The following is a 13,633-nucleotide window of genomic DNA, read 5'->3' as shown; positions in this document are numbered from 1 at the left end:
TCCCAATTCGTGAATTAGTGAAACACACACAGCACACACACAGTGAGGTAAAGCACACACTAATCCCGACGCAGTGAGCTGCCTGCTACAGCAGCGCTTGGGAAGCAGTGAGGGGTTAGGTGCCTTGCTCAAGGGCACTTCAGCCATTCCTACTGGTCGGGGTTCGAACCGGCAACCCTCCGGTTACAAGTCCAAAGCGCTAACCAGCAGGCCACAGCTGCCCACATGTAGTATGTAAGTATGTATGTATGTATGTATGTAGTATGTTTTTTTTATCACTTTCAAATACAGTATAGCTGAAATTGTAACATCCAAGCCGATAAAATAACAGCATTTAAGGTGAGAATTTATTCAACTGTATCATAGCAATAAGTATGGTGTTGCTGATGCTGTTTGTGTGTGTGTGGCGTGTGTGTGTGCACATTTGGTTATGAGCATGTAGTTGCTCCAGCAATGGTCTGATAATACTGATAATCCTATTCTTGTTCTCTGCATTCCCTACAAATAACAAAATCAAAGTGAACCACTGTCTCGTGTCTTTATATAATTATATAAATGACAATGCTTTTAACACAAAAGTCTATTTTTGGCATTGTAAACTGAAGTGAAACAAACAAAATAGTGAAAAAGTGGTCTGTGTTGTATTGTGTCAACAGTTTAAGTCAGAACAAACGGACAAATCCTGTGTGCATGGTGGCCTTATATTACTAACTGGGTGAGTGAGTCTTGAAAAGGTAAATCAATTAGCCAATCAGACATTGGACAAGAGGTGCTAATTGGAAGCCACGCCTTATTCCCAACCATCACTATATATCACACTGACCCAGAGGGGGTCTTTTTTGTGCTTGTTCATTTAACAGGTAAGTTAAGGCTTTAACTAGTGTCCTTAATATTTCAGTTTCTTTAGGTCCTTCGTGGAACTTCTTGTTAAAAGAAGCCTAATGCAATGTATTATTTGGTCAAGGTGTATTTGGAGAAGCTTGCAGTTTGGACAGACTTTTTAGATTATTATTTGAAGAATGGTGAGTGCCTCTTACTTATAAGTTAGGCTTACTGTTTGACTTGGGTGATGGGCCAGGTATTTGTCACAATGGGTTTTTTAAATATTTTCTTGATCATTTTAGAGGGAATGCATTTCTATCCATGTTGGCCAAGCTGGTGTGCAGATTGGAAACTCGTGTTGGGAATTGTACTGCTTGGAACATGGTATCTGCCCAGACGGAACAGCTGCTGATGATAGCAAAACTCTACTGGACTCCTCCTTTGGCACCTTTTTCAGTGAGACTGGTCATGGGAAGTATGTTCCTAGGTCCATATTTGTTGACTTGGAGCCATCAGTTATAGGTGAGTAGTGTCCTATTTGAAATAGTTGTTTGGCTTTTGAGCAAATGTAAATAAAAATGTGGGTTTGTGAAGGTCTGACTTGATATTTCCTGACAGATGAGATCCGTAATGGGTCCTACCGTCAGCTGTACCATCCAGAGCAGTTGATTAGTGGTAAAGAGGATGCAGCCAACAACTACGCTCGTGGTCACTACACCATTGGAAAAGAAATTGTGGATCCGGTCCTGGACAGGATTCGTAAAATGGTAGGTGACCAGATTAACAGTTGCTTGCTCAACTTTTCAAAGATTGGTCAACATATTTCCTTGCATTCAGTATCTTTAGTATTGGTGTGCACATGTTTTTGGTGATCCCCCATTTAGTGTGATTCCTCATTTGAGGCCTCTACATCACAGGTCTCCAACAGGTAGCTTGTGAGCTACCAGCACCCCCCCCCCCCTTTAAGTAGCTCTCCAAAAGGTTTGAGGAAGATGTAGAACCCAGTCACTTGAGAAACATGTTAAAATTCAGTCTACAAAGAGAGAAGGTAGAGGAGTTGAAATTAACCTTTAAAAAGCATATCTTATTCAGCAGTTTTGGGTGGAGGTCAGCTATGTAAATACATGGAATGCTACTATTGACATAAAAGGCTTTCGGCCATGTTCATTTTGTCAAAGTAGCGCTCGGAGGAAAAAAGGTTGGTGACCCCTGCTCTACATTATGTCTGTAAGGGGTAGGATTGTTTGAGAATCATAACAGGGTGTGTTTGATGTTTTTCTAGTTTGTTGCAGAAAATCCACTTGGTCTTTGTTTGCATTATCTCTAGGAGTTCAGAGTTTCTAATTTATGGTGCAGAATGTGACTACTGAATTTGTGTCTCAGACCGACCAGTGCTCGGGTCTCCAGGGATTCCTCATCTTCCACAGCTTTGGAGGAGGCACTGGCTCTGGCTTCACCTCCCTGCTGATGGAGCGTCTGTCTGTGGACTACGGCAAGAAGTCCAAGCTGGAGTTCTCGGTGTACCCTGCTCCCCAGGTGTCCACTGCTGTAGTGGAGCCCTACAACTCCATCCTCACGACCCACACCACTCTAGAGCACTCTGACTGTTCCTTCATGGTGGACAACGAGGCCATTTTTGATATTTGCAAGCGCAACCTTGACATTGAGCGTCCCTCTTACACCAATCTGAATCGCCTTGTCGCCCAGATCGTCTCGTCTATCACTGCATCTCTACGCTTTGATGGGGCTCTGAATGTGGATCTCACGGAGTTCCAAACTAACCTTGTTCCCTACCCCCGCATTCACTTCCCCCTGGTCACCTACTCTCCAATAATCTCTGCGGAAAAGGCATACCATGAGCAGCTCTCTGTGCCTGAGATCACAAATGCTTGTTTTGAGCCAGCTAATCAGATGGTGAAGTGTGACCCAAGGCGTGGTAAGTACATGGCCTGCTGCTTACTGTACCGTGGGGACGTGGTACCCAAAGACGTCAACGGTGCCATTGCTGCCATCAAGGCCCGCCGATCCATTCAGTTTGTTGACTGGTGTCCCACTGGCTTCAAGGTAGGCATCAACTACCAGCCGCCAACGGTGGTACCAGGCGGTGACTTGGCCAAGGTGCAGAGGGCCGTTTGTATGCTGAGTAACACGACTGCCATCGCTGAGGCCTGGGCTCGCCTGGACCATAAGTTTGACCTGATGTACGCCAAGAGGGCCTTTGTGCACTGGTATGTGGGTGAGGGCATGGAAGAGGGGGAGTTCAGTGAGGCCAGAGAAGACATGGCTGCACTGGAGAAGGACTATGAGGAAGTTGGGGCAGACTCAGCAGAGGATGGTGAAGAAGAGGAAGAAGAGTACTAGAGTTTCTAAGGTTATTTATTTGTATGTCAGTTTAACTAATAAATGTTGGTATTGCAAATATATATGGGTTGTCTGAATCTTTATCCCCCTGAAGTAATACAGAAAAAAATCAACTGAGGACTGCATATGATATTGTGAGTGTAATTTACTGCATTACCTGACACCCCTATGGTATATTGCAATATCAAGCACAAGAATTTCAAATGACATTTACACAGCCAGGCAGCTACAGCACTACACTCTGTGGGCATGTCTCTGAGCTCCCATTTATATCCCCCCCAGAGTGTAGTGCTGTAGCTGCCTGGCTGGGTTAGCTGCTGAGTGTAGCAACTCAAGCTAGGTAAAACTGTTTTTTTTTTTTCCTTTTTCATACCAACAGTAGTCGGTGACCTCCAAATGGAGATCTGTGCGAACTCTCAGTGTTCCTCCTTTAATGCAAGACATCTGAACACACAAAACACATTTTGATCATTTTCATAATTTGGGTGTTATTTCGGTGTATAAAACTGAGTCTAGGCACATACCTACTGATGGTAATTTTGATACCATAGTTTTAATAGAGACCCAGTCAGACCATTAGTATGAAAAATCAGGAACAGAGTTTATTTACAATGATGTGCATCAAGGGAGAGACCGCATGACTTCACCTAAAGATCCATCAGCTACTCTAACTAGACAAGGAAATAGTTAAGGTTTAAGTATCCTTCCAGGCTGATGGGAGATGGTGTTGGTCATCCCATCTCACGTGGACTACAAGGAAACACTCTGATTAGTGGCAACCTGGCAATCCGGAGCAGATGGCTACTGACGCAGCCATGCAGAACAGTGAAACACTAAAGTCATAATATTCCCGCTTATCTCTAAATACAGTCACACACAGATATACACAGGGACAGTACAGATATCATAGTCATTACATAGAATCATACTTTTAGTATTAAAGTGACCCACTAATGAGAAATGCAGAACATTAAACCACATATTGGACATAATGTTCTATTCCACTTTCTCTCAGTCCCCCTTTTTCAGACTTTATGGCTGGAACATTTCATCAAATATTGCCACTATATAAAATATAAAAGATTATACAATTGTTTCATTCAAGTTAGTCAGATCCAAATAAGCAGGTACATGATTTAACTGATTTCAGTCAGTCAGTCAGTCAAGAAAAATAACTACACATGATTGGTGTACAATAACAACCACAGTAAATCAAAAACAAACTATCATGACAATCAGAACAGGAGCTAGTAAACCAAAAAGAATATATTTGGTCCATCCCGCTAAACTATTCCGAAAAAAGACCTAAATCACACGTATATAAAAATAATTTCTGAATCCAATACTCTCAAGTCCCCCTTTAAAAGACTTGAAGCCTTTGACACCACACAATAGCACACATCTGATTGAATCAGAATGAGCCTACTAATGAACTGAGAGTAATGCAGTAATTGTGTCTTTTTACCATGTGTATAATAGTTGGGCAAAGCTGAATATAAAACCAAAACACATAAGAAATGTCTCAACAATTCTCAAATAGAACCCAATAAAAGAAATGAATCAACATGGTTACATGTATAAAAGTGGCCCTGATTGTCTTGATTTCTCACAGGCTGTGCAAAAAAGTTTACATACCACAGAGTACTAGTGATAAAAACAATAACCAAACAGTTCAAGGGGAAAAAAGCAATAGACAAAAGAAAAAAGAAAAAAGTAGAGTCTGTAAGGCTCCCCCTTTTTGACCACTGATTGCACCTGAAATATAACACAGAGATATACATAATATGTATATCTGGGCCCAAGGCCCCGGTAGTGCTTCCTAAGTTTCAACTAACATTATTAAAAAGATTTAAATTGCAATACTGCTATGGTCAGTCACCAAATTAGTAATTAGCAATGAAATATAAATTCAAATGATCATGATCTTCATGGATACTCTTTTTTTTTCTTTGTGTGCCTCATATCAAGAATTGTTTATCATACAGCAAAGCTAAATTATCTTAACCTTTTTCCACATTGTTTAAAGCAGGCCTAAAGGCATGTTTTAAAGAACTTGGTAAGACCTTTATTCTGAACATATTCTGAACGCCTGAAACAAATGCAAAGTTGTGTTTTATTTTATTGCATTACTGTAAAACAGTTGTAAAACATTTTCCATGTCAATGAAGAGAAGAAAATAATAATACCAATATAAAAACTGCAGTGGTTGTGTTGTTAATAAACATATGAACCTATTAGTTCAATACTAGTTCAGTGTAGTGAAGTCAACATCAACAACCTCTCATCCTCCATGAAAGAAAAAGCTATCTTTAATCATAACTTGATACACTGCAAGAGCTAGATGTCTATGTTATCAGACTACTCTTAATCAGACTCCCCCTTATGATCTGCAGCAAGGCTGCAAGATTATTCCCTTAGCTAAAGTGTTGTCGCCTATAACACTGTGTCCTATTAAGAGCTTAGTGCGTCATAGCATCAACAATTTGATACATTCACTGCTGTTGGTAAGATTACAACTTGCTAAACTGGCCCCCAAGTATGAATTTAACCGATATGCTTCAACTCTGTCAGTGTTGTCACTGCGAGACAACATATGGTGCATATGGTGGCCTCAAAGCAGGACCTGGCAGAGCTCAAGGCCTACACACCTAGCCAATCAACAGTCAAAACACATCTGTGTCTACCTTGAAGCAAGAACATAGCGTCCGCATGGCTTCCAGTGTTTGCGGCCTACACATGGAACAGGATAACTTGGGTCAGGTTCTATTAGCATGGGGAGCAGGGAGCTTGGAGAAACAAGTATTTAAGCAAAATGGTCATACTTTCTATGGGGCCTTTATTAAATGTACAAATGGAAAATGAAAACCAAATGTTTATGTTTCAAGGCTAAATATAGGCCAATCCAGTGACAAGGAGCACGTCTGAAGAGGGCGACAGATGTATGACACAGGAGCGATTGATCAGAAGATGTTTTTTTGGTGTTTTGTTCATTTTCAAAAACAATTAGAGACTTTGCTGCCATAACATTTTGTTTAAACAAACGCAAAAACTAAACAAATAATTGCTACAACATGGCATTTACGATTTCGTCATAGCATAAGGGCGCCTGCAGGAATAAAATTGGTGGAAACATTTAACACCTTTCTACCACCTAGGAACACTAAGGATAGCGTTATTCATATTTCTCCTTTTCCAATTTCAGGTTCGGGCATTTGGTCAGCTAGAAAGCAGCCTGCATACTTTCACGCAAATATTTGGTCAACTTCATACAGCCATAAAAAAGCTATTGCCCTCCATTTTGCAAATCATTATCAGCTTGGTGCATGTGTTTTTCCGATTTAGGCTATTGCAAGTGCATAAACTAATGGCAATGCTTAGCCTTCATTCAGAAATCTTTAATTTTTGGATTTATTAGTTATTTTAGTTTTATGTTTGAAATGATCAAACAAAAATTAGCCTATTACACATGTTAAAATCGATTTTTCATTTTTGAAACTCATTTTACCTAGCCAAATCGATTTCAATATCGATATTCGATTTTAAAGTGACAGCCCTAGTGTGTGTGCATGCATGTATCTATGTGTGTACATGCGTGTGTGCATGAGTGCCTGTTTGTGAGCTTTGTTAAAATGAAGTAAATACATTTCAACATCATCTGTACCCTTTGCTCAACACCATCATCTACAGGCAGATGCGTGTACAGGCAGATGTAGTCTCCCCCGGGACCAAACGAAATTTCCGTAAAAGTCTACCCACAAGTGTGCCCTGGTGTTTATTGGCTGTAGCTGCTGAACACATAAACTGAACCCAACATGCATTTCCCCCCTGTGCTTGCTGTAGCTGCTGAACACAGCATCTGAACCACACACGCTTCTCATACTGCAGCTATAGAAGATGATGATTTATTTGATAAAGATGGATTGGAAAGATGGAAAAGATGGATTCTCTAGTATTTTGCAAGTTTTTTTATCGCTTTCAAATACAGTATAGCTGAAATTGTAACATCCAAGCCGATAAAATAACAGCATTTAAGGTAAGAATTTATTCAACTGTTTCATAGCAATAGGTGGTGTTGCTGATGCTGTTTGTGTGTGTGGCATGTGTGTGTGCACATTTGGTTATGTGCATGTGCTCCAGCAATGATCTGATAATGCTGATAAGTTTATTCTTGTGTGAACCACTGTCTCATGTCTTTATATAATTATATAAATGGCAATGCTTTCAACACAAAAGACTATTTATGGCATTGTAAACTGAAGCAAAGGTGAAAAGGTGGTCTGTTGTATTGTGTGAAGAATTTAAAGGGCCGTTCACACCAGAAACAATAACTATAACCCATAACGATAAAAACGTCCACACTGACTGACCAACGATAAGCAAATTATCTCCTTGTGATGGCTAAAATGTGATGGGTTCTGATTGGCTGTTAGCTTTTTATCGTTTTCAAAATCGATCTGAAAGTGATCCCCAACAATATTGTTCTTCATGTCGTTATCGTTCATAGTTTATATGTGAACGTCATCATTCATATTAACAAGAACAATATTTTTTTTTATAGTTAACGTTATAGTTATCATTCTTGGTGTGAACGGCCCTTAAGTTAGAACAAACCGTCAATTTTAGCTTAAAGACCTGTATCCTGTGCACGGTGTCCTATTAGGCCTACTAACTAGGTGAGTGAGTCTTAAAAAAGTAAATCAATTAGCCAATCAGACATTGGACAAGAGGTGCTAATTGGAAGCCAGGCCTTATACCCAACCATCACTATATATCACACAGACCCAGAGGTGGTCTTTCATGTTTGTTTACGTAACAGGTAAGTTGTCAGAGACATTACAGTTTTAACTAATGTTCTTTTTTAACATTTAACAGTTTCTTTAGGTTCTTCGTGGAGCTTTTTTGAAATTATTATTAAAAGAAGCCTAATGCAAGTATTTATTGATTATTTGGTGAAGGTGCATTTGGAGGAGCCTGCGTTTTGGACAGACTTTTTAGATTATTATTTGAAGAATGGTGAGTGCCTCTTACTTATAAGTTAGGCTTACTGTTTGACTTGTGTGATGGGCCAGGTATTTGTCATGATGGTTGGTTTTCATATATTTTCTTGATCATTTTACAGAGGGAGTGCATTTCTGTCCATGTTGGCCAAGCTGGTGTGCAGATTGGAAACTCGTGTTGGGAATTGTACTGCTTGGAACATGGTATCTGCCCAGACGGAACAGCTGCTGATGATAGCAAAACTCTGCTGGACTCCTCCTTTGGCACCTTTTTCAGTGAGACTGGTCCTGGGAAGTATGTTCCTAGGTCCATATTTGTTGACTTGGAGCCATCAGTTATAGGTGAGTAGTGTCCTATTTGAATTAGTTGTTTGGCTTTTGAGCAAATGTAAATAAAAATGTGGGTTTGTGAAGGTCTGACTTGATATTTCCTGACAGATGAGATCCGTAGTGGGTCCTACCGTCAGCTGTACCATCCGGAGCAGTTGATTAGTGGTAAAGAGGATGCAGCCAACAACTACGCTCGTGGTCACTACACCATTGGAAAGGAAATTGTGGATCCGGTCCTGGACAGGATTCGTAAAATGGTAGGTGACCAGATTAACAGTTGCTTGCTCAACTTTTCAAAGATTGGTCAACATATTTCCTTGCATTCAGTATCTTTAGTATTGGTGTGCACATGTTTTTGGTGATCCCCCATTTAGTGTGATTACTCATTTGAGGCCTCTACATCACAGGTCTCCAACAGGTAGCTTGTGAGCTACCAGCCCCCCCCCCCCCCCCCCCCCCCCTTTAAGTAGCTCTCCAAAAGGTTTGAGGAAGATGTAGAACCCAGTCACTTGAGAAACATGTTAAAATTCAGTCTACAAAGAGAAGGTAGAGGAGTTGAAATTAACCTTTAAAAAGCATATCTTATTCAGCAGTTTTGGGTGGAGGTCAGCTATGTAAATACATGGAATGCTACTATTGACATAAAAGGCTTTCGGCCATGTTCATTTTGTCAAAGTAGCGCTCGGAGGAAAAAAGGTTGGTGACCCCTGCTCTACATTATGTCTGTAAGGGGTAGGATTGTTTGAGAATCATAACAGGGTGTGTTTGATGTTTTTCTAGTTTGTTGCAGAAAATCCACTTGGTCTTTGTTTGCATTATCTCTAGGAGTTCAGAGTTTCTAATTTATGGTGCAGAATGTGACTACTGAATTTGTTTCTCAGACCGACCAGTGCTCGGGTCTCCAGGGATTCCTCATCTTCCACAGCTTTGGAGGAGGCACTGGCTCTGGCTTCACCTCCCTGCTGATGGAGCGTCTGTCTGTGGACTACGGCAAGAAGTCCAAGCTGGAGTTCTCGGTGTACCCTGCTCCCCAGGTGTCCACTGCTGTAGTGGAGCCCTACAACTCCATCCTCACGACCCACACCACTCTAGAGCACTCTGACTGTTCCTTCATGGTGGACAACGAGGCCATTTTTGATATTTGCAAGCGCAACCTTGACATTGAGCGTCCCTCTTACACCAATCTGAATCGCCTTGTCGCCCAGATCGTCTCGTCTATCACTGCATCTCTACGCTTTGATGGGGCTCTGAATGTGGATCTCACGGAGTTCCAAACTAACCTTGTTCCCTACCCCCGCATTCACTTCCCCCTGGTCACCTACTCTCCAATAATCTCTGCGGAAAAGGCATACCATGAGCAGCTCTCTGTGCCTGAGATCACAAATGCTTGTTTTGAGCCAGCTAATCAGATGGTGAAGTGTGACCCAAGGCGTGGTAAGTACATGGCCTGCTGCGTACTGTACCGTGGGGACGTGGTACCCAAAGACGTCAACGGTGCCATTGCTGCCATCAAGGCCCGCCGATCCATCCAGTTTGTTGACTGGTGCCCCACTGGCTTCAAGGTAGGCATCAACTACCAGCCGCCAACGGTGGTACCAGGCGGTGACTTGGCCAAGGTGCAGAGGGCCGTTTGTATGCTGAGTAACACGACTGCCATCGCTGAGGCCTGGGCTCGCCTGGACCATAAGTTTGACCTGATGTACGCCAAGAGGGCCTTTGTGCACTGGTATGTGGGTGAGGGCATGGAAGAGGGGGAGTTCAGTGAGGCCAGAGAAGACATGGCTGCACTGGAGAAGGACTATGAGGAAGTTGGGGCAGACTCAGCAGAGGATGGTGAAGAAGAGGAAGAAGAGTACTAGAGTTTCTAAGGTTATTTATTTGTATGTCAGTTTAACTAATAAATGTTGGTATTGCAAATATATATGGGTTGTCTGAATCTTTATCCCCCTGAAGTAATACAGAAAAAAATCAACTGAGGACTGCATATGATATTGTGAGTGTAATTTACTGCATTACCTGACACCCCTATGGTATATTGCAATATCAAGCACAAGAATTTCAAATGACATTTACACAGCCAGGCAGCTACAGCACTACACTCTGTGGGCATGTCTCTGAGCTCCCATTTATATCCCCCCCAGAGTGTAGTGCTGTAGCTGCCTGGCTGGGTTAGCTGCTGAGTGTAGCAACTCAAGCTAGGTAAAACTGATTTTTTTTTTTTTTTTTTTCCTTTTTCATACCAACAGTAGTCGGTGACCTCCAAATGGAGATCTGTGCGAACTCTCAGTGTTCCTCCTTTAATGCAAGACATCTGAACACACAAAACACATTTTGATCATTTTCATAATTTGGGTGTTATTTCGGTGTATAAAACTGAGTCTAGGCACATACCTACTGATGGTAATTTTGATACCATAGTTTTAATAGAGACCCAGTCAGACCATTAGTATGAAAAATCAGGAACAGAGTTTATTTACAATGATGTGCATCAAGGGAGAGACCGCATGACTTCACCTAAAGATCCATCAGCTACTCTAACTAGACAAGGAAATAGTTAAGGTTTAAGTATCCTTCCAGGCTGATGGGAGATGGTGTTGGTCATCCCATCTCACGTGGACTACAAGGAAACACTCTGATTAGTGGCAACCTGGCAATCCGGAGCAGATGGCTACTGACGCAGCCATGCAGAACAGTGAAACACTAAAGTCATAATATTCCCGCTTATCTCTAAATACAGTCACACAGATATACACAGGGACAGTACAGATATCATAGTCATTACAGAATCATACTTTTAGTATTAAAGTGACCCACTAATGAGAAATGCAGAACATTAAACCACATATTGGACATAATGTTCTATTCCACTTTCTCTCAGTCCCCCTTTTTCAGACTTTATGGCTGGAACATTTCATCAAATATTGCCACTATATAAAATATAAAAGATTATACAATTGTTTCATTCAAGTTAGTCAGATCCAAATAAGCAGGTACATGATTTAACTGATTTCAGTCAGTCAGTCAGTGAAGAAAAATAACTACACATGATTGGTGTACAATAACAACCACAGTAAATCAAAAACAAACTATCATGACAATCAGAACAGGAGCTAGTAAACCAAAAATAATATATTTGGTCCATCCCGCTAAACTATTCCGAAAAAAGACCTAAATCACACGTATATAAAAATAATTTCTGAATCCAATACTCTCAAGTCCCCCTTTAAAAGACTTGAAGCCTTTGACACCACACAATAGCACACATCTGATTGAATCAGAATGAGCCTACTAATGAACTGAGAGTAATGCAGTAATTGTGTCTTTTTACCATGTGTATAATAGTTGGGCAAAGCTGAATATAAAACCAAAACACATAAGAAATGTCTCAACAATTCTCAAATAGAACCCAATAAAAGAAATGAATCAACATGGTTACATGTATAAAAGTGGCCCTGATTGTCTTGATTTCTCACAGGCTGTGCAAAACAGTTTACATACCACAGAGTACTAGTGAAAAAAACAATAACCAAACAGTTCAAGGGGAAAAAAGCAATAGACAAAAGAAAAAAGAAAAAAGTAGAGTCTGTAAGGCTCCCCCTTTTTGACCACTGATTGCACCTGAAATATAACACAGAGATATACATAATATGTATATCTGGGCCCAAGGCCCCGGTAGTGCTTCCTAAGTTTCAACTAACATTATTAAAAAGATTTCAATTGCAATACTGCTATGGTCAGTCACCAAATTAGTAATTAGCAATGAAATATAAATTCAAATGATCATGATCTTCATGGATACTCTTTTTTTTTCTTTGTGTGCCTCATATCAAGAATTGTTTATCATACAGCAAAGCTAAATTATCTTAACCTTTTTCCACATTGTTTAAAGCAGGCCTAAAGGCATGTTTTAAAGAACTTGGTAAGACCTTTATTCTGAACATATTCTGAACGCCTGAAACAAATGCAAAGTTGTGTTTTATTTTATTGCATTACTGTAAAACAGTTGTAAAACATTTTCCATGTCAATGAAGAGAAGAAAATAATAATACCAATATAAAAACTGCAGTGGTTGTGTTGTTAATAAACATATGAACCTATTAGTTCAATACTAGTTCAGTGTAGTGAAGTCAACATCAACAACCTCTCATCCTCCATGAAAGAAAAAGCTATCTTTAATCATAACTTGATACACTGCAAGAGCTAGATGTCTATGTTATCAGACTACTCTTAATCAGACTCCCCCTTATGATCTGCAGCAAGGCTGCAAGATTATTCCCTTAGCTAAAGTGTTGTCGCCTATAACACTGTGTCCTATTAAGAGCTTAGTGCGTCATAGTATTGTAACGTCGGCGCATAAAGACTGTGTTAGCGTTCTCCACCGAAAGGCATGCTGGGACTCGAGGGTGAACATTTGGGGGGTTTATGTCGTTATTCTCCTAAGTTATAAGTGTAATGTTAGCGTCTTTATTGTGACATGTTTCCCTTTTAGTTCTCCCTCGTGTGTGATCCTTTTTGTGTGGGAGGCTGCGTCCTCCCCTGTGTGTGTGGTGTGTGTGCGTGCTTGACTTGCCCTGTTGGAGTTGTGTTCTGTGTCTTGGTCTTGGTCTAGCTGTGTTCCGGCTCTCGTTCCCAGTGAATAAACCTTTTGATTGGACAACTGCGTGATTCGCTATCAAACCGTTACATTGGTGTCAGAAGCGACTTTCGAACATGGCCTCCACTCAGCGGGAGGAGCTGGGAGCGGGAGACCTCATCACTGGGTGGAGGCCCACGCAAGAGGATGTAGGGAGAGCCCTTGTAAGGGCTACTAAAAAGCTCGGGGCCTTCTATCGCTACTGCCGACGGAGGAGAGGAGCTTTCGGTTGGAGCTGCCTGCGGCCATGGGAGAAGTTCTTGCCGGAAGAGGAGCCTGAAGAAGCGTTCGCGGAGAGGACGGCGATGGCCTGGGCGCTGACTCCACGGCGAGCCGCGACGCGTGAACAGAGAGGGAGTGCGGCGAGGAAGAGGTTCCTAGACGATGGACGGTTGGCGGAGCCACTGAGGGCAGCGAACTCACGACGGTGGGGCAGCTTCGACGGAAGGGCCCTCTAGTGTGTGACTGTTTTGGTGTGTGCTAACTTTTG

The 13,633-nt window shown here is 41.4% G+C and overlaps 2 protein-coding genes across 2 annotated transcripts; both read left to right on the top strand.

Annotated features, from left to right (window-relative positions):
* Positions 1-1,069: 1,069 nt before the first annotated feature.
* On the top strand, positions 1,070-3,183 carry LOC143109239 (tubulin alpha-1C chain-like). The gene is made up of 4 exons (XM_076271895.1): positions 1,070-1,078; positions 1,125-1,344; positions 1,441-1,589; positions 2,206-3,183. Exons 1-4 carry the CDS (start codon positions 1,070-1,072, stop codon positions 3,181-3,183), a joined length of 1,356 nt encoding a protein of 451 aa, XP_076128010.1.
* A 4,797-nt stretch (positions 3,184-7,980) lies between these two features.
* LOC143109238 (tubulin alpha-1C chain-like) lies at positions 7,981-10,369 on the top strand. The gene is made up of 4 exons (XM_076271894.1): positions 7,981-7,999; positions 8,253-8,522; positions 8,619-8,767; positions 9,392-10,369. The coding sequence occupies exons 1-4, from the start codon at positions 7,981-7,983 to the stop codon at positions 10,367-10,369; spliced, it is 1,416 nt and encodes a 471-aa protein (XP_076128009.1).
* The last annotated feature ends 3,264 nt before the right edge of the window (positions 10,370-13,633 follow it).

Source organism: Alosa pseudoharengus, unplaced genomic scaffold, assembly GCF_046254945.1.
Source record: "Alosa pseudoharengus isolate Yale_2024_CS ecotype anadromous, Long Island Sound unplaced genomic scaffold, YU_APseudo_1.1 YU_APseudo_1.1_scf_7, whole genome shotgun sequence".
NCBI classification, from domain to species: Eukaryota; Metazoa; Chordata; class Actinopteri; order Clupeiformes; family Clupeidae; genus Alosa; species Alosa pseudoharengus.
Note: the sequence above shows the minus strand (reverse complement) of the source record. Positions and strands in the feature narration are given on the sequence as shown.